General features: G+C 41.4%; 2 protein-coding genes across 4 annotated transcripts in view; one reads left to right on the top strand and one right to left on the bottom strand.

Annotated features, from left to right (window-relative positions):
- The first annotated feature begins 807 nt into the window (after window positions 1-807).
- Window positions 808-6897, top strand: trim47 (tripartite motif containing 47). The gene is made up of 8 exons (XM_069670766.1): window positions 808-993; window positions 1376-1587; window positions 2440-2485; window positions 2650-2745; window positions 3034-3258; window positions 4353-4375; window positions 4479-4600; window positions 4730-6897. Exons 1-8 carry the CDS (start codon window positions 811-813, stop codon window positions 5257-5259), a joined length of 1437 nt encoding a protein of 478 aa, XP_069526867.1. The 5' UTR covers window positions 808-810; the 3' UTR covers window positions 5260-6897.
- Window positions 6898-8862: 1965 nt separating this feature from the next.
- trim3b (tripartite motif containing 3b) overlaps window positions 8863-19910 on the bottom strand; it is a 29522-nt gene continuing 18474 nt past the window's right edge. For 2 of the 3 annotated variants that reach the window (XM_069669636.1, XM_069669628.1), the window contains exons 3-17: window positions 18021-18150; window positions 17229-17339; window positions 16929-17080; window positions 16527-16707; window positions 16236-16337; window positions 16018-16116; window positions 15284-15436; window positions 14640-15018; window positions 14044-14147; window positions 13757-13924; window positions 13499-13667; window positions 12326-12367; window positions 11604-11674; window positions 11375-11515; window positions 8863-11026 (exon numbers count right to left, since the gene is read on the bottom strand). In XM_069669636.1, the coding sequence (XP_069525737.1) occupies window positions 10874-11026; window positions 11375-11515; window positions 11604-11674; window positions 12326-12367; window positions 13499-13667; window positions 13757-13924; window positions 14044-14147; window positions 14640-15018; window positions 15284-15436; window positions 16018-16116; window positions 16236-16337; window positions 16527-16707; window positions 16929-17080; window positions 17229-17339; window positions 18021-18150 (2155 nt within the window). In that variant the 3' untranslated portion in view covers window positions 8863-10873. The remainder of the gene's footprint in view (window positions 11027-11374; window positions 11516-11603; window positions 11675-12325; window positions 12368-13498; window positions 13668-13756; window positions 13925-14043; window positions 14148-14639; window positions 15019-15283; window positions 15437-16017; window positions 16117-16235; window positions 16338-16526; window positions 16708-16928; window positions 17081-17228; window positions 17340-18020; window positions 18151-19910) is intronic. The other variant, XM_069669647.1, reaches the window with a different exon arrangement.

Raw genomic sequence — 19910 nt, 5'->3', positions numbered from 1 at the left:
TTAAAATTGAAATTAAATAATATATAGGAGGGAAACAGCATTGCATTGCATTGCCAAACAAACACCTTGAATATTTGGTCGTGTAACATAGTGTAACAACATCCTGAATTTTATACCTGATACCACAAAATGTTGGTTTAGTTCAGTTTATACTGAGCGTCATCCCATGGATTAAGTATTGGCAATAGCTAGAATTAATTATCAGGAATCAATGTAAAAGTTAATGTCGAATAGGGGATGTCTCGGACATCTCTTAAGATTCACAAACCTCAAAAATTGTTTTGCTCATTGAATGCAGTTGGTCTCAGCTATGCAGAAGAGTATCAACATTTTAATAGTCAGCAGTGAGGGCCTGGGAAACTTGCAAGTGATGTGCAAGTTGATGCACAACTCACCCTATACAAATGTATCTCTTGGACATGACATTTAAGTTGTACCTGTCTCTTTTAACAGCTTGGTTTTATGTATACCACACATGAGCACACACATTTTAAAATGACATTGACTGGCAAGTCATAATCAATTGGTGTGATTTTTTGGAGAGGAAAGTAGAAGAAAGATTTTAATGTGTAAATGAAATAAGATTATATACAAAATGTCATTTGTGACTATACCTAAATAAAAGTGGGATTACATGGATCAGCATTTCACTGCCTTCATCAGATAATGGACCTGTGATTAGAGAGAAGGAGGAGGACAAATCTGATTGGCTAAGACCGAAAGTGACGCACCACAAATGCGCGCGCTCCCCTCCCTTCTCTTCCTTCACTTCCTGCAGTGGCACTGTTGTGCTGCTTTTGGCTTGTAAACATGGCTACTGCTGGAGCAGCTGGAGACGACCTGCGGAAAGAGCTGACATGTGCAATTTGTTTGGACTTCTTCAAAGACCCTGTCATACTGAAATGCGGGCATAATTTTTGCCGGTTTTGTATCTGCATGCACTGGGATGAAAATGGCGGAGACTACGGGTACCAGTGCCCTCAATGTCGAACGGTGAGTATATACACTTTATCTGTATTATTTATTTACCTCGTTTTGTTTTCCACAAAATGTTATGATATTTATGACAGTATTACTTGAAAGTATTCATTAACGAATTCAGAGTAGCTGGTTGACGGTTGGTCTAAGAAAAAAAATGGCATGGCTACGCAGTGCGTTTTGTGCTTCCGATGCTATGATAGCAGGCTAGAGCCAAACTAGCTAACGGTAAATTATCAGCAGGGAAGTTGGCTTGCAAAAATTAACCAACTTTGTGTGTTAGCTGTCAGTGATATATTTTAATGCAAAATAAACTGAAGAACAAATTAATACAGACTTTGAGTCAGTTAAAAACTGATTTCTGCATCCTTTTCTTTTGCTTTCTTTGTTGTTTCAGGTGTTCAACAAGAGGACCTTCACTAAAAACTACCTGGTGCAGAACCTGGTGTCCAAACTGGACGATTTGGAGTGTCTGGGCTCTTGTCCTACTCCATCTAAGCCCGTCAAAGTAGATGGGAAGTGTGAACAACATGGCGAAGAGCTGAAATTGTACTGCCAGACTGATAAGAGGCCCATCTGTGTTGTCTGCAGGGAATCTAGAGCACACAGGTTGGTTGTCTTCTCAGCAATGTCACCTTTGGTTAAAAAAAAAAAATATATATATATATATATATATATATATATAAAAAGGACATTATATTAGTGTTCAAGAGGTTTCTCAGGTAGGGTTGCTAGGCTAGACAGGCAAGCCATCTTTTAATTTGTTTATGTTTGTACCTCGATTTAGAATTTGTCCTCCTCTTTAACCAACTTGCCAACCAAGTATGCAGACAGAAAAAACTTAACGTTTGAATTGGAAATGTACACTTTGAGTGACTGTGGGGTTTTTTTTTTGCCTTTTATCATTATTTAGAATAAATGTCCTTGACTGCATTCCATTACAATCTCAGCCAGCCATTGCGGCTCTCTGTGATTGGATGAAGAAGGTGCTGAAGATGTAGAAGTATGAAAAACAGTGTTATCTTCCAGAACGGAGGACATTTCATTTCACAGCACAAATTCACTTGGACAATGCAGGAGATTTAGCAAATGTCAGAGCTGTTAAAATTTTGTCAAGGGTTAATTCATTGCTAAGCAACAGGGCGCTTGGAGTGTTTTTTCGCACCTTTTTGACAATGAATGGAAGTAAGAGACACTATGTTAAGTAATATTTTCTTAAGCACTGAACTTGTTCAAATGCACATTGAATTAACAGCTCCTTTGGTCCTTTTAAAGGTACTCTGTGGAGTTTTTGACCATAGTACCTGTTGTGACACGATTTTATATTGCACATGAAGAAAACGCAGAATGTGAACATGGCTTCTTTTTGTTCACAGGAAAAGTCTACAGGTCCCTATTAAGGGTTTGGCAAGTAGCTCTGTAAAACAGTAACTGTCTGACATGTCTATTTGGTCGTTTCAGACACCATGAAGTGGCACCTGTGCCAGAAGTTGTGAATGACATGAAGGTAAGTTTTTAAATTTGCAATGTTACATTCTCTCAAGTTTATTAGCTAGCATTCAGATTTATTTCTCTTCTACATATCTTATTGTATAGTCTTTGATCTCGGGATTAATTATGTCCTGTTTTCCTGCCTGTGTGCACGCCATGTGATGTTCATGTTTCTTACAGATGGAGTTGAAACTGAGGCTTATGGAGCTCAACTGGCAGAAGTCTCAATGTGTTGAAGTCCTAACATCTGATGAACTCACCAGAAATGAAGTCAGGGTATGATGTGAACCTTCTGTTGTATACATATATTTTTACATTTACAAACAGATGAAGCTTTAACATTGTTTGATTCTGATAATTATTTATAATCCCAATCTGTACCTGTCATCAGTTCAGTTAAATGCAATATTACAAACCATTTAGGTGCGTAATTAATAGTCACAAAGTACCTGATGAATAAACATTACTGTAGTCACGGCACTGGACTATTACAGTTTGCCACTTGGCCAACAAGCAGTTGTCCGTTCACTTCATCGCAATCCTCTGAATCTCTGTGTCCTCCAGTTAAAGAAACAGAGACTGAAGGAGAAGATCGAGGCAGACGTCGGTGCTTTGGTCCAGTTCTTGCTGGATGAGAGAGACTCCCTGCTGGAGAGCCTGGATGCCGAGCAAGTGGCCACCATGGCCGTCATAGACGAAAACATAAAGATTGTGGAGACTGAGACAACAGCTGTGGACAAGGCCATAGCTAATATCCACAGCCACATCAGTGGGAAGACTAGCTTTGAGGTCAGTGTATAATTCACAGGGTTGATTTAACTGTTAAATCACAACAGCTCTGTTGAGTCCTGGATGGATAACAGTTACTGTCCATGTGCAACAAAGATTACGTACCAAAAATTATGACATTATAGGATTTAATGCTTTTTTTTCTCCAGCGAATCAATTGCAAATTAGCTTTTTGGGCCAGAGATACTTTCTAAAGATGATGACAACATGTGTCAATAACGCCACACGTTTGTCACCATCAGAGGCTAACAAAGTATTTTCTACAGTATTCCTTTTGTTGCTTCAAAGCTCCATCTTTATTCCTTAATGAGATTCTCTCTCAGCTTCTTTCGTTGTTGGCTGAATAACATTTAAAGGCAGAATGAGAAGGATTTTTCTATACAACTGTTGGCTCATTCAAATAGATTTCTTCTCAATCATCATTTAATCATTTACGGCCTAACAGAAGTGTGTAGGTGTCTGTATCTGCAGAGACCCTGCCCTCTGCCAGGATTTTCTTAAGCCGCTTTCCCAGTGGTCAGACCTAACCACCGTAACATCTTCACTGTTTACTAACCCTGTTTCGGGCGCGTTTGACGTCAGACGCAGCAGAAAAGAGACCGAAAGCAGTATACTCCACTGGCAATGGGAGCAGAGACATTCGGCATCTATAAGCGGGTCTTTTTCCAGGTCTGAAAAACGTCAGTGCTCAATTTAGGTGGGAAACGGGTATTTTTATGGGTCATTTTTCCGGCAGTGGGTAATAGCCCCAAATCATTACTAGCGTGCAGGGCCTAAGGACATGATTAACCTGTCGACCAGGTGCCAGGTCGTATGCAAGAGAAGGCTACTTCTCCTTTTGAGCAAAGGAGAAGGGCCAACTTTAATGTTGCGTAAACAAACAACCTCCTTATTCTGCCTCGCATGCCTGTGGAACATTTTCACATGACCAGCAGGAAAGACAAAGTATTACACTTTGCACCAAAGACGATAATGGTTCTAGTTTTAACCTGTGTAACACGCATGCATACTTTGTAAACAAATTTCTCTTGAGACTGTGAGATGAAAATGAGGTGTGTTCCATAATAATCAAAAGATGTTTGTTCTTCCAACAGAGCCTGGCTGAGACATTCAGTGAGTAAGTAACATAAAGCTGCTTTGAAAATACAATTTAAATTACTTAAAACAATTCACTTTTTCATAATCTTTTTTTTTCTTTACCTTTTTTTTTCCCCCCACAGAGCCATCCATTGCAAGCCTTTCACATCTCTTGAACCAGTCAATATTCAGACTGAATTTACCGACTTCTCAGGGCCGTTCCAACTTATTATGTGGAAGAAAATGATGCACGTGCTGCATACAAGTGAGTTTTCTCTACACAGAAACATACACTTATTTGCTATTCTCCCAGCACTTTTTTTTTCTCCCTTCTGCCTCAGCCCAATGTTTCCGTAAAGTGAGCTCCTCTCTCCCTGTCTCTCTTTCTGTGTAGTGCCTCAGAACCTCACCTTAGACCCGGACACTGCTCACCCAAACCTGCTCATCTCGGACTTTGACACAAAAGTTGAAGAGGGACGTGTCCGCAACCAGGAGCCGGACCTGCCAGCCCGCTTCAACCGCTTCTGTGGCGTCCTGTCCACAGCCCAATACGCCAGCGGACAGCACTACTGGGAGGTGGATGTGAAGGACAAAGGTGTGTGGTACCTGGGAGTCACCACGGAGTGCAGCAACAGAAAGGGCTTCGTCAGCCTCACTCCTTCTGCAGGATACTGGAGCCTGTGTCTGCAGGACCGGCTGTACGCCAACGGAGAGGACGGGCGCATCCCTGTCGCCGACTACTGGAACTCTCCTCGGGTGGGCGTGTACCTGGACTACGACAACGGGCGTCTTAGTTTCTATGACGCCGTCACAATGAAGAGACTGTACATGTTTGACACCTGCTTTGAGGAGCCTGTCTATCCTTTCTTCAGCCCAGGGAAGAATGACCCAGGCAGCAGGCTGCAGATATGCCACTATTACTGAGGAATCCTTGAAGGGTGTTTAAATGTAGTAAACTCTTGTATGCCGTGTTTCCAGATTTGCTGTAAGCAAGGTTTTATGTCACAGACGAGGCTGGAGTGAAAGATGGATGTTGACACTCGGAGCCATGTTCTGTATGGATATGAGCTGTTTACTTGTTGGTCTTACTGGATTAGAATTACCAGGCGTCCCTTCACACTTTTGCTGTGGGGATGAGCTTCATGTTACTCATAATTTAAAATTATGATTTAATATTTGGTATCTTTCAACCCAGACACGCACTGTAGGTCTACACCCTCAACTGCTGTGGCTGGGGGGGTTGGAGAGGTGCTCTGTCACTGTCTGCTGGGATACAGATGCCACAGATGCTCTTGTTAAGAAGAGAACACAGCTCTTAAACTATTAGTAACTCTTATGCCATACTGCTGTACGGTAACTTATAGTCTTTGCCAGGCAGGGTCGTGCTGTGGCCTTGTTGGGTGAAAGAAGTGAAGGACGCACTACATAGTTATCACATTGATAGTAATTGTTAAAATTCCCTTCTGGACTGGAGCTCAGTCAGTAATTCTAGTTAACAGTGCTCTGATTGGCCGGTTTGTACCGGGATTTCAGTTCTCAGAAGATGTTCGACTTCCACAACAAATGGCTCGGGATGTTTGTTTGGTGGCTGTCGGCCGATGATTTTATCATAAGCCTTTTTAAAGTCGCGTTACTTGTCTGTCTTTTCTCTGTATGTTGTTGAGACTTTTTGACGTGCCAATTCCTCTCTACATTGCTTTGAGTACATTTTGCATCTTATTTTGAATGAGCAGTGATGGGTCAACCAGTAAAAATACCTTTTAAACTTTTAAAGATATTCCAGCACAGACTGTCAGGATTCACAGCCAAGAGCCTGGTGGACTAAAGTACATCTGTAGAAATGCATTTTACAAATTACCCACTGCGTTCTGTTATTCTTTTTAATAGTCCTGCTGTTGGTCCTGGTACTGCAAGTTTGTCCTGACGTCTTTTAAGTTGATTAGGGTCAAGTTTTTATTTTTATCTTTAAATCCATTTTATTTGATTGTAAATGTATAATACATGTTTCCTGATTGTTCTATATATCTTATATTTTTTTTCCTTCCTTGCTCTTGATTTAAACTTTTTAATTTTAGTTTATTTCTGCCTGTGCAGTCTTTCCCGTTGCTGTTATGGACCAACAATAGGGATGTTTACAATCTTCCAGCAACTTTTATTCCTCCTTTTTTAAAAAGATCTTACTGAGGAGTGCAGGAAAAAACACAATAGTTAGCGGCATTAACAGTCATGATATTAAGACTGGCCATCTCAAGATGCTCCTTTTTTCGGTTTCCTTTTTAGATGTCTTAGATGTTCTCGTGTAAGGACTGCAAAACTCTGTGCTCTTTAACTTTTTGAGTATTTGCTATTACATGTTGTCTAAGATGGTTTTCCTCATTTAATTGCTAAAAATACTTTTTATTGCTGCATTTTATTCATGTATTCAGCTTGGCTGTTTTTTGGGCTGTGTCTTGAAAATGTGACAAAATACCCTGGTAGTCCCCATTTGTTGCCCTTCACCTGCTCTCAATATGCTTGATGTGTCTCAGACTTTAAATGAGATTAAAAGAGGAAAAACGGTTACATGTGCGCTACCCATTTTGTATTATTACCCTCCTCTGTTACACTACATGTTTGATGGTGACAAAACAACCTGTTAATGCGACATATTACTGCTCTGTTATCTGGATAAGACTGGATAAGACAAAATGAGCAGTTTCAATCCCTGCTAATTAAGTTTTAATATCAAGACCATCTAAATAATTGCAATCAATATTTCTCCAGAATCTTGGTGCTGTCTTAAGGACAATGTTAATTTTTTTTTAAGCTTGGGGTTTGATCTAGGTCCAGCCTGGTTTGGGCTCCTTTTTTGTTCACACCCGAAACAACACTTGTCAAATATACCAGAGGAATTAGTAACTCTTTTCTCTGACCAGGCTGCTCATTCGAGTAAGAGATTTCTCGGCCGCGCTGCAGCTCCCTGTTAAATCCTAATTTAACATCCTAATGAGACAGTTTAGTGACGCTGACTCACTTTTCATGCAGCCAGAACATTTTAAGGAGGAGGTGAGAAAACTGCTCTCTTCATCTCCGCCTCCTTCTTGGGTAATTATGACTCATTGATGACCTTTTATTCTGTCTTTTGGCAGATTTGTCACTTTAATGAAAGGACATCTATATAACTGTACAGTGTGATAAAAATATATTAACATGAATGACATTCACTGTAGGGGAGAACTTGGTATCCATGGCAAACTTCTTCTTAAAAACAGGACACAACAGTTCAGCATTATGAATACAAATCGTGCTGACGATGTGACTGTATGTAAAACCATCTGAGCTTCAATCTGCTATGTCGTCTGGTTAACAGTTTCATTTCTAAAGATAGATACTGAATTTGTTTTGGGTTTTTTGGAGGTGATGAAACCTGATGCTTCATCTTTAGAAAAATATTGTTTAATATCCAAAATATGAGAAATCATAATGTGGGAAAAGGGTCCTACTTTATGAGAAAATGCCAAAACACAATGTAAAAATGGCTTAAGGACAGGTGTCAAAATCACACTGTATTACAACTAAAGTAAAGGCAAACATGTCATGTTTTAAATTCCTTTGGATAATACTCCATCCATCCAGTATCTATACCTCTTATTCTGTTCAGGATCGCGTGGGGGGGCTGGAGCCTATCCCAGCTGTCATTGGGCAGGAGGTGGGGTACACCTCGGACTCATCGCCAGTCACAGGGTGACACACAAAGACGGACATATGCTGTGTCCGAAACTGCTTACTAACGTATACTGCCTACTACATACTCAAACAGTATGTACTGCATACTGCATACTAACCTGACTATTAGGATGCCGGTGGCGTCATACTCGGAGCTGTCTTCTCCGTATCACGTGACTTAATCGTTTACGTATGTCCGGTCCATCTCTGCAATAGTAGAAGCTGAATAGCCGCAATGCATTTTGGGGCAGTTGAGTACAACCAGTGAGCTCCCGTCTCATACTCGAATATCCGGGCCGATCTAGTATACATCCGGACATTTCTTGCATACATAAAGTTGCATACTAGGAGATGGGAACAAATGACGCACTCAATTTTACGTCACGGTTTGTATGATTAGTATGCGGTTTCGGACACACCGAACCATTCACGCTCACACACACACCTACGGGCAATTTTAGAGTCACCAATGAACCTAACAAGCATGTCTTTGGACTGTGGGAGGAAGCCGGAGTACCCAGAGAGAACCTATGCAAGCACATGGAGAACATGCAAACTCCGCACAGAAAGGGAGCAGCGGGATTCGAACCAGGAACCTTCTAGCTGTGAGGCTAACCACTTCACCAACGTGCAGCAAGAGTCGAATTCCCATTACTTTCCTACATACTCTATTTCTACACCATGTTGCAGAGAATGTCAGCAGCTAACTCAAAGTTTTTCAAACATCCACCAGGAGGCAGGAGGGTGAGCTTTTAATCACTCACATGTAAGCTTTGAATCAAAAGTGTTAAAAACAAAACAGACCATGCGCATATCAGTTCATAGTGTCATTGTTTAATATTTACAATCATACCTTTGCCATGATTACATAAATGTTGTCATTACGTGTTTGTAGGACTGGCCTCTTGCAGTACACAGCAGGCTACACATGATCGATCATTTATATGTGCTTCCTTTATTTCACACAGACATGGAGAGGTCACGTAGAGGTGAGGTCGACAAAGAAAAACTAACACCGGAGGGAAGGAGGAGGAAGTCAACTAAACCTGTCAGAACAGAGAGATTTGTAATATGTAGGAGATGCAGATGGGAAGACAAGAAGGGATTACAGATCAATCATCGGGGACAGTTTATTCATAAAACACAGGTGACAGACTGTGTGTGTCACTGCATGTTAGCTGGTGTTGTTTTCCTCCACACACAAAAAACCTTTAAAACACTGAACAACCAAGCGAATGAACACAAACCCCCCGTGATAAAGGTGCTCGTCAGCTACAACAAGAATATGATTGTAATATACAGTACACGTTCTGATTATGTTAAATGATAACTATACACAGAGGCATATATTAACTCTTGCAAACGATATAACTCTTATAATATTTGCGTTTTGTGCAATGTTCAACGACAACTTACGACGGTACGTTTTTGGCAGAAGGAAAAAAAGTTACTGTTTTAACTGGATGTGAGCTTTGGGGAAGAGGCGAGAGAGAGAGAACAGCTTTCAGTGCTACAAGTCACAAGGCCTATGTACAATAATGTTTGGCAAAAATGCACCAATTAGAAAAATAATTTGTAGAACAAATTATGTAGAAAATAAAATAAAAAATAAATTAAGTCCTTTGAAAAAATAAAAACACAGCAAATAATGCGTATACAACTTTGTTCCATTGATGTCATTCAGCTGGCTACTACTTGGCATTGCCTTCTAATGTAAGAGTATACGATCCAGTGTTGAAATCCTTGATAAGTAGGCTATATAGTGAAATAACATGGACACCAAATCCATTTATATACATCTAAATATGTATATGTACAACTACATTAGATCGTAGATATGATACACGAAAGTGCAAGAACTAGAGGGGCTTTGTTTTGGTTAATACGAGAGAAAGACGAGCGTAAAGGAGCTGGTTCAGACGTGTTCAAAAACCTTGTTTGATTTATTGTTGTGCTTTTTGATGCTTGTCTTTGGGTACCAAAACGGAAACACTTGCATATAAGTCAAATCAACTAAAAGAAGAACAAATCTGTATCCATGTGCAGGTCTGTCAGAGTGATAAGCTGCAGAACGGGAAGAAGAAATCATGTATTTAAACGACACATTCCTGTCTGCGTGTTGCGTGTCTGATGAGGAATTGAAGGCAGTGACGACAGGGTCATTTTTTTGGAGCGCACCGACATGCAGCAGTGTTCGAGGAAAAGGCCTGAGCACAAAGCGTCGTCTTCTTTCCGGGAAACAGGAAGTAGACTTTTGCTTTGGTGTGTCGCCTTGTTTGCTGGTTGATGGGAGTGTTGCCCGTCTGCATTGCCCCAAAAAACTGCAGTGTATCACCGACTTCAGACCGGCAGGCTATTTATGAGTGAGGTCCAATTTGTGAGAAATAGAGCTGAGACACCCTGTTCCAGAAGTTCATCTCCAGTTCATTTTCCCCCCTCAGGGGGTTTGGTTAGAACCACTCAAGGTTTGAAAGTTCAACTTAGAACGGCCAGTGATCAGATACAGAAATATGTAGTCACAGGATGTTTTTTTCCTTAGGTGCTTGTGAATTTTTATCTTTTACATGCTTTTGTAACTCTTAAGATTTAGTTCTCTCAGAGAGGGAGTTAATGAACAAATAACTAGCTGATTCTTTGTATCTAAAATGTTAAATTCTTCTTTTTTTAGGTTGTTTTTCATGTTTGTCTCATTGATGTATGAAGAGGAAATTCCTCCATGGTAACCGGGGCGACTCTAAAGTGTGCAGGCACGATGTAGCTCTATGTCCACAAGCGATGTGTGACAATAACTTGTATAAGCAGGAGTTGTGTGTCGGTGTTGTCTTCCCTCAGCCTACTGCAGATATCTGTAAACCTTAAAGCAATGGTTGCCGGAGTCTGCAACAGCCACGTGTCCATCTGAGGTGAGGGCCAGGCCCTGGGGGCCGTACAGCGGGTCTGCTGATGTGTTGATATATGATAAGAAGGAGCCTGTGCTGTCAAACACCTGAAACAGAAAAATGGAGAGGTGAGATTTTAGATTCATTAAGTATTCAATGATACTCAAAGCTGCAGGTTTAAAGTCACTGGGGCTTTAATGGGCAGCTAATTATCACATTTCATGACAGAATGTTATTTCTGACTTAAACACAGCCAAAGCTATTTGAAGTCTGGGGCGCAGGTTAAGCTCAATCAGTAGAAAAAAAGAGGCTACAGCCGCGGCCCTTTGCTGCATGCCATCCCCCTCTCCCTTCTCCCCACATCTCCTGTCTCTCATCAGCTCTCCTGTCTAATAAAGGCAAAATAGCTAAACGAAATATCTTTAAAGAGACTGAATAGAAGCTGTCTGTCTCACCTGTATTCTGCTGTTACCCCAGTCAGCTACGATGATGTTTCCGTTAGAATCCACAGCCACACCGGTGGGAGCATTGAACTGGCCGTTTCCTTCACCATGAGAGCCAAATTTGAACAGGAACTCTCCGTCTGCGCTGTAAACCTGCGACAGGAAGTGAGTTTGAATATCATCTCTACATTTCCACGCTCGCTTTCATAAATGTTATAAAAAAAAAAAAAACATGTCTTACCTTTACTGAGTGATTATGAAAATCTGTTACGATAATTTCATTCTTGTTGTTCACTGCAACAAAGTGCGGACCTGTGTGAGGAGAGAGAGGCGGGTTAGTGTCCAATTTGCTGTGGTATGAACAGAACGGGTTCCTGTGATTTGCACCGTTCCCTTTACTGTTAGTAGGCTGATTGAACACAGATTCCAACTAGCTGCAAATACATTTGATCAGGTGATGAGCTGTTCTGATTTGTGTGGAGTGAATTGATAGCATTCTTTACAAAAATTATAGTAGAGGCTTTAAGTTGAATTACAAAACTGTTAAACCAGAACTAAGTTCAAGGCTCTAAGATTTGATGCCTTCACCAACAGAATACTTTGTGGTTTAATTGCCTCGATTATCCATGAATGAGCTCTGTAAGCTCTGATTGCAAACATGGAGCTCCGGTTAGTTTGATTGCATTGGATTCAGGGCAGTAAAAATCATTCACACTCATCTTATCGTAGCAATATACACAAATAACACAATGCATGTGACACAATGCTCATTATTGTAATAGAAAGGGATTATTACAATGTGCTCGTACTCGTATCTGTGATTTACATTATACACACAGTGCGATTCAACAATCGATCAACAAGATCTCAGGAGGTCAGACACAGAATCAGGGAGTCGGGTTAGACAGGGGGGGCACTGCACTGTGGGATTAAGGTTGCAGCAAGGCCACACTTAGTACTTACTGAAAACTGAGCCAGATTTATTAAAGTTTGGGCCAAGTTTTTCTGGATTGAAAAAAAAAACAGGAGGAAGAACAGAAAGAAAGAAGAATTGGTGGTCAGAGATAAAGGAGAAGCAAAGAAGAAAGTAGAGTAGGGTGGTCAGCGCAGGCGCGGTCTGCAGGAGGGAGCTGCATCACCTGAGGCTTTGCCTGCAGGTATATACAGGCTTATATTTATACACAGAAAGTAACATGTGATGTAATGCATTGATCTATATTTAGCAAAAGAATGAGAGCATGGGCAGACACTGTTGGGTTTTTTAAACTGGCACTAAAAAGTCTCAACAAAAGATGAGTGGAAAATTAGACAATGATGCCTTAAAATCAAACCTAGTCTTCTGCACAGGGCTGAGTGGGGCAAAATCATGTACAGTACCTCTGACTTCCATGCCAGGCACACTTTGAAACTATAGGCACCTGGGCACAGATATTTACAAGGCTCCCACCTCCCTAACACCAGAGAAATACTTGTAGGTGCAATCTCTGTAGTAATGTTGTATCTCTTAGCGATAGTTCTTCATCTCTTCGTAGTTGTTTCTTTCTGTCTCTTTGTAACCTCTTTGAAATTATTTTGTGTTTCTTTGTAGTTGCTGGTGTCTCTTTGAAGTCAATTTGTGCTTTTTTGTTTTTGTCCCTATGTGGTTGTTTTGTATTTCTTTGTAATTGTTGTTTATCTCTTTGTAGATGTCTGTATGTTTTTGAAGTTGTTTTGTACGTCTTTGTAGTTGTTTTGTGTCTCTTTCTTTTTGTTTGATATCTCTTTGTAGTAGTTTTCTGTCTCTTTGTAGATGTTTTGTGTCTCTTTGTAGTTATTTGTTTTTCCAAGGTTCATTTTTGTGTCTTAGTAGCCCTGTGTGTATCTTGTTGTTTGGTTAACCTACAGTATCACATGTTCACTTAGAACCCATAAGACCCCTCGGCCTAGGCCCGGTAGGCCCGTTCAGTAATCCATCCATACTAGCACAACACAAAGTATTGATTGTGATCCATAATGTTTCATGTTTTATACTGCATGTATTTGTAAAATGGTAATTCTTAATGCTTTGGGCTGCCCCAAGCAGACATTTTCAACCGACAGAAAGCATCATAGAAAGAGAGCTTCTGTTGTTGTAACACATGGAGGCTTCCTGCTCACCTGCAAACTGTCTGTCAGACGTCCCCCTGCCTCCAAACTTAGTCACCAACTTCCCGTTGGATTGAAAGATGAAGACACAGCAGGCCTTGTTGTCCACAGTGATGATGTGTCCGTTCTTATCCACAGCCACTCCTTTAGGACCCATGAGCCGTCCTGCACCGATCTTATTCTGTCAAGGGAGGAAGACAAAGAGGCTTTTGGCAAGGAAGCAAAGATGATGGGCAAAGACTCGTTTAATAACAAGCTTTTAGATCTCACCTTAAACTTGCCATCAGAGGAGAAGATGCTGACCCATCGATTGTCATAGTCAGCCACCACGATGTCACCATTCATGTCCACAGTGACGCCTGTCGGCCTCTGCAGCTGCCCCGGAGACCGACCTCTGACCCCAAAACGCATCTTGAACTGGCCATCGTTGGAGAATACCTGTGATCAGTTCCATTCAAGAGCCTCATTTGAGTTAAATATTTCATGATCACAATCTTACAATCCTATTTTCCACTTGTTTGCACTCACGTGCATTTCCCTCTCTGTGTGCGTCTCACCTGTATGCACTGGTTGTTGCTGTCAGCCACCACCACTCTGCCGTTACTGGTGGCTGAGATCCCTTGCAGGTTTGTGAACTCCCCCTTCTCTCTGCCACGGGTACCTGACAGATTATCACACACTCAGTGAATGTGCGACTCGACATTTTCACCTTTGTGTCAGTGTGTAACATGTTTTGTTAATGGCTCATTCCAGTAGTTTTCTACTAAATGTTTTTACTTAATTTTTCAAAGCATGAAGTTTTTGGATCGGTTTCATACCTCCCAGGCAAATGCAGGTTTGGATTTGTGCCAGCACAGTTCAAAAACTGAACTTGCAAAGACTTGAAAGACCTGCTCGTGATAGGTAATCCCTCACAGTGAGAAGGCTGTCCCTTCATTTACTTATGAAAGAAAGAGAGGAAACAGCAGCTGCCCAGAGGGGAGGATGTCACACTAAGAACTGGATGATACGTATTACTAGTTCATAGCTAATAGGATAAAACATGCAAAACAACCACTAGGCTGTCTTTAAAGTGGACCTTTTTCCTATTATTTACATGATTTGACATTTAAATTATATCTAATCATGTCTCAATGATGGGGCATCATCTTACCCATTCTGTAGATGAGCTCGTCCTCAATGGGGTTCTCCTTCTTCTTGGTGGTGCTGTACATGCTGGAAGGCCGTCGCACCGCTTTCTGCCGTATGTGGCCCCCCGTCCCGCTGGGAGACTTCACCCTCCTCTTCACGTCATCTGGAGATTGTGGCACATCCGAGGGTTTGACCGCCCGCAGGCGGAACGGGCTGCTACGTATCGGCTGGCCGTACAGCAGCAGAGAGAAGGAGTACTCTCCCTCAGAGCGTAACGTGTAGCCCACCTCGTACGTCCCGTTCTTATTGTCCGTTATCTCCGTCTCTGCAGCGCGGCTTCCGTCTGCAGACGTTATCTCTGCTTTTAAAACGGCGTTTCCTGTCCGTACCAAGTCCCCGTCCTGCACACAGACATCACAGAATCAATTTCATTGCTTTAAAAGATCTGTTGTTGTTCAAGCGATATGCACACTGTTGTTGCCTCAAAGGCAGACCATTTTACAGACACATCGCAAGCATCTTACAAATATATCTTAAAAAGAGCACCAAGAATAAAAGGCCATAAAAGTGTGTTTAAATGGAAAACTTAACAGAAATATACTGAGACTGAACACATGAATAAACTGTTCACTTGGCAAATTGCAGAGAGGCACATAAAGACTTCACCTTGTCCTTTGTTGTCACAGTAATCGTGTGGTGCTGTCCAGTCGCTGCGTGGCGGAGGCCCTCTCCCGTGGCGACGGAGGTGTGAGCCACAGCGGCTGTGGTGATGAGAACACCCAGGTTCTGGATGGAGCGTCGCAGACCTTCAGTCTCCACCTGGAGCACACGGCACAGGAGGATTTACAACATCTTCCAAAACAGAATCCCTTATTGTTCTTAAAAGCTGGATATTCATGGTAGGTTTCGTATGACAACAAAAAATAATTATAAAATAATAATAATAATAATAAATAAATAATAATAAAAACAAAATCTAATATAATAAATGAATATTATTAATAATAAAAACAAGGAAATTATAATAATACAATAAATCATAAAAAAATAATAAATAAAATATAATAGTAAATCAATACATAATAATAATAAATAATAATATTATTAATATAAATAATAATATAATCCCTAGAAGCACAAATGAGCCATGTGTGTGTCACCTGCCTCGGACAAAACCGTAGCTGGCGAAGAAAGTGAAGCATCTAACGAGCTTAAGACTCAGGACTGAGTTTAAAAGCAGAGACAATACTCGACTTAAGGTTAGGAGATAGAAACCTGTGACATGAAAGCCTTAGTTTTCTTTGATTAAGTCGCATTAATTAGGGAATATTGGTCTGACCACCAAAATATAAACTGAGAGCAGATAAATAGTTTGAACCAGAATAAACAACAGTGTTTACCTGACAGTCCAGGTGTGCGTTCTGATGCGGCCTCTCTGGGAAGTCATGCCGGGCGAGCGCTGTGACCCGCTCACTCATCTGCTTCTGAACCAGCAGCACCTGTATGTTCAAAGGACACATGTTCTAAGTCTTTCTTTTTCATTTCTTATGAGAAACATATTCTTCAAGATTGTGCTGCAACACTTTTGATAGCTGATTCCCAATAACTGCCAGCCCACCTCTGTAGCGCTCCCATGGCTGAGAGCCTGCTCTGTAAAGCTGCAGCTGCTCTGGATGTGATCCTTCCCCTGCAGGAGAGATGAGAGCTGGGCCTGCAGGACCTGCGCTCAGGTAGGTGGAAGATAGATGGGTAAAAAAAGAGCAAGAGGAAGACGAGTAAGGAAGAGTTAGCATGCTGAAGTGTGCTGACAGGAATGTGAGACATGTGGAATGACATGTTTGGATACCTGTGTGACTGCATGTACTGTACAGCTAACATATGTGTGCTGAATATGTGAAGCATAGCTAACCTTCTGCTTAGCGCTGCAGATGTTCTCCAGGTCTGTGATAAGGGCCGTCTTGCGCTGATGTAGCGCCCGTTCCAGCTCTTCAAACGTACAGGTGATCTCCGCTACCGCCTCCGTCTTCCTCTCATTCAGCTGGCGAGAGATCTCACTCACCAGCTCGATGGCTGCTGTCAGCTGAGGGAGCCTGAAAGATGACACAAAGGGACATTTTGTTCTGAAAATTGAAATCAAATTAAAGAAGCAAAATAGTTTAAAATGAAGAGAAGAAAATCACAACTACATCCCAAGTAAAAGGTAATATTCTGAGCATTGGCACTCGTATCAGGTGCCAGATCTGGGCCACATGTTTAAGCTTCAAACACCTGATGTGAAGAAAATATTCTGAAATCTTTATAAAGTCCACACCTGCTATGAATGGCATCCAGCTGTGTCTTCAGCGCAGCCTTGTGCTGTTCTACGACGTCCCGCAGAGGAACGGTCACATGCTCCCGGTGCTCGCCCTCTGTGCAGTCCAGACACATGGCCGTCTCACACGACTCGCAGTAGAACTCCATGACCTGCAGGGGGAGACAAACTGAGTGAAAAAGCTGTTCACTGCTGGTGGGCTTTGCAGGAAAGTTAGTTTCTTTTACATTAATTATTGCTTGTAATAAAAGTGGTAGGGTGGCTTTGGGGAGGTGATGACTGGGTTGCAGCTTTACTTACCTTCCCGTCATGGTTTGGGCAGCAGAGGGGCTTCCCTGCCACTGCAGCGCTGACTGACTCCAGGACACTGCAGGCCTCCGGGCGCGAGCACTCAGGGTCTCGTTGAAGGACCTGGTCGCACAAATGTCAAACTACATCATGCTTTTATTTTAATAGAAATGTACAATAATTATCTATTGTTGTACACTGTATTGCATGGAGCATTTTGGCCTTTATTTGACAGTGGATAAAATGACGATGATTGAACAAGGTCCCTGTCAAGAATGGAATCAATGGGAACATTGCAATAACAGTATATGGTATGTGCCCTGACCTATAGGTCCACAGATGCTCTTCTCTTTGTCTGAACTTCCTTTAAGTCTTCATTCGATCCAGGACATACACACATCCTGGTGCTTATATCCTTCTGGGCACATTCATTCCCTTTATCCCAAATTCTAGCCTTAGTCTTCACCCCTACAGGCCCAGTGGAAACTTAAGTTCAGAAGCCGTATAAACCAAGGTTTAAAAGCAACCCTAAAAAGGAGCCTCTTAAGGAAGCAAGGACTGTTCAGAATGACCTCAGTCTACAAAAATGTCCTCCCTTTGTTTAACACCAAGAGTGTCTCTCAGAAAAACACCAGCACAGAAACAGACACACACTTTCCATCCTATTACTTGTGTGTAATTGTTCTGAATGATCTTTGCTTTGTTATTAGCCTCATAATTGGACTTAATGCACTTGAAAATAAATCCTGTTGGCTTAACACGTGTGCCTGACTTGAAGTATAAAAGAGATTAAGTCAATCAAACCTCCATGAGATTAGTGATGAAGAAGTTGTTCTGCAGAGCACAAACGCCTTTCTCGGGCAGGATTGACGTCTGCCGACACACCGGGCACGAGAGCGTCAGGGACTCAGGGGGAATGTAGTTCTGGAGACAACTGGAGGGCAGAGGGTCGAGAAATAAAGAAAACAAGAATTAGAGTTTAAAATCAATCCAAGAAATTTAGCATTGTTCTGTGCATGAATACTAGTTGTATTCAATTGAACAATACAGCAGAGACAGAAGGAGAGGAAGAGAGTAGAGAGCTGTCACCTTATCACAGTAATTGAGAGACTGTGCCTAAATAGTGCTGCTGTCACAACAAATAAAGGAAAAGTGTGAATTAGAGTCAATACGACAAACCAACAGCCTTAGGAGAAAACACACTTCCTTTTTGAATGAGTCAATTTCAGCAAACAAATCTGCCTAACAGAGACGGAAAAGGACACACTTTAGGCAGAATAGACGTTTTTGCAGACATGTTTGCTTCAGGATACACCTCACACATTGATCTGACTGGGCCCTAAAGGCTGAGGGTGTTGTGCAGGTTGAAATTAGGAGGCGAATTGTTTAACACTTTTTAATTAATTTAATTAGACACCATCCCACAAAACCAAACCCCCAGTCAGCAAAGTTCAGCTGAATTATGCAGATGACACCACACTCCTGGCCTACAGCCCAGCTTTCACCCAGCACGTGATGCACGGGTGTTTTCTTTAGCTTCTGTTATCACTAAATTGGTTGTTAATGTTGCGAGAAACCTCACGTCGCTGTTGAGAATAAGTCACTTTTATTGTACACAAGGAAGTCCCCGTAGCAGCTTGCTAACAGCATCCTGTTTAATTTATGACACCACACATCAACCAAGCCTCGGTAAACTGCAGCCGTGAGCTTTTGAGGACAACAGAGGGCTTTAAAACAAAGTCTCTGTCTACCTATTGCTCTGCTAACACTGCTGTAACTCTCTGAAGCCGGGATAAATTACTGCTGCTGTGTGTCAGACACTCAGTTGGAAGAAATGGGCTCAAACACTTATGTGATGAAAGTAAGAAAATAGTGAGTAGCAAATGGAATTAAATCAATTTGTTTACCAAAACTGCAATCGACCCTTTTCACACGGCGGCCATTTTTCTTTCATGTCACGCTCAGGGTGGGAAGCTCAAAAATACTGTTAAAATGTATTTCTTTGTTTCAGGTTGAAAATTATATATATATATAGGTAAACTGACAAATCGTTATCATTTCACTGCTTCATGATTCATTAGAAACTGAATAAACTGTGAGTAGTAATAACTGAAGGGATATCGCGCCATGTTTCAAGGTACAACAACATATTTGACAACTAGATAGCTGCCATGAGTCCGTTAGGCAAGAGCTAACAACCATTTCTAGCTAACTTGACTGTTAGAAAAGAATTACAAAGGTACAAGGGCATCATATAATACTGTCAAACAGTTATGTTGGCTAAGAGTTAGTTTATGCTAACATTAGCTGCTGTGTAACTAAGCTAACAGCTAAAGGGAAGCTAACTAGTTATCAAATATGTTGTTTTACATTGAAATATGGCCGATGTCCCTCCATGTTTTCTCTATTCCTTATCTTTTCAGTTGCTGATCAAACAGGAAACAGTGAATTGATAACAATTGTCAGATTCCCTATGTTATGTTTAGCCACCTGAAGTTCCCATCCAGAGTGACCCTTTTCACATGGTGGCCATTTTTATGTGACGTCACATTCAGGGTGGGAAAATGCTCAAATATGCTGTTAAATGTTGTACTTCTTTGTTTTAGGTTGAAAATTGTATATACATAGGCAAACTTACAAATCGCTATAATTTCACTGCTTCATGATTCATCAGAAACTGAAAAGACTATGGGT

Source organism: Semicossyphus pulcher, unplaced genomic scaffold (assembly GCF_022749685.1).
Source record: "Semicossyphus pulcher isolate SPU_LCO1_2020_fin unplaced genomic scaffold, fSemPul1.0.p SCAF_10, whole genome shotgun sequence".
In the NCBI taxonomy this organism is placed as follows: domain Eukaryota; kingdom Metazoa; phylum Chordata; class Actinopteri; order Labriformes; family Labridae; genus Semicossyphus; species Semicossyphus pulcher.
This window is presented reverse-complemented; position numbering and strand designations above follow the sequence as displayed.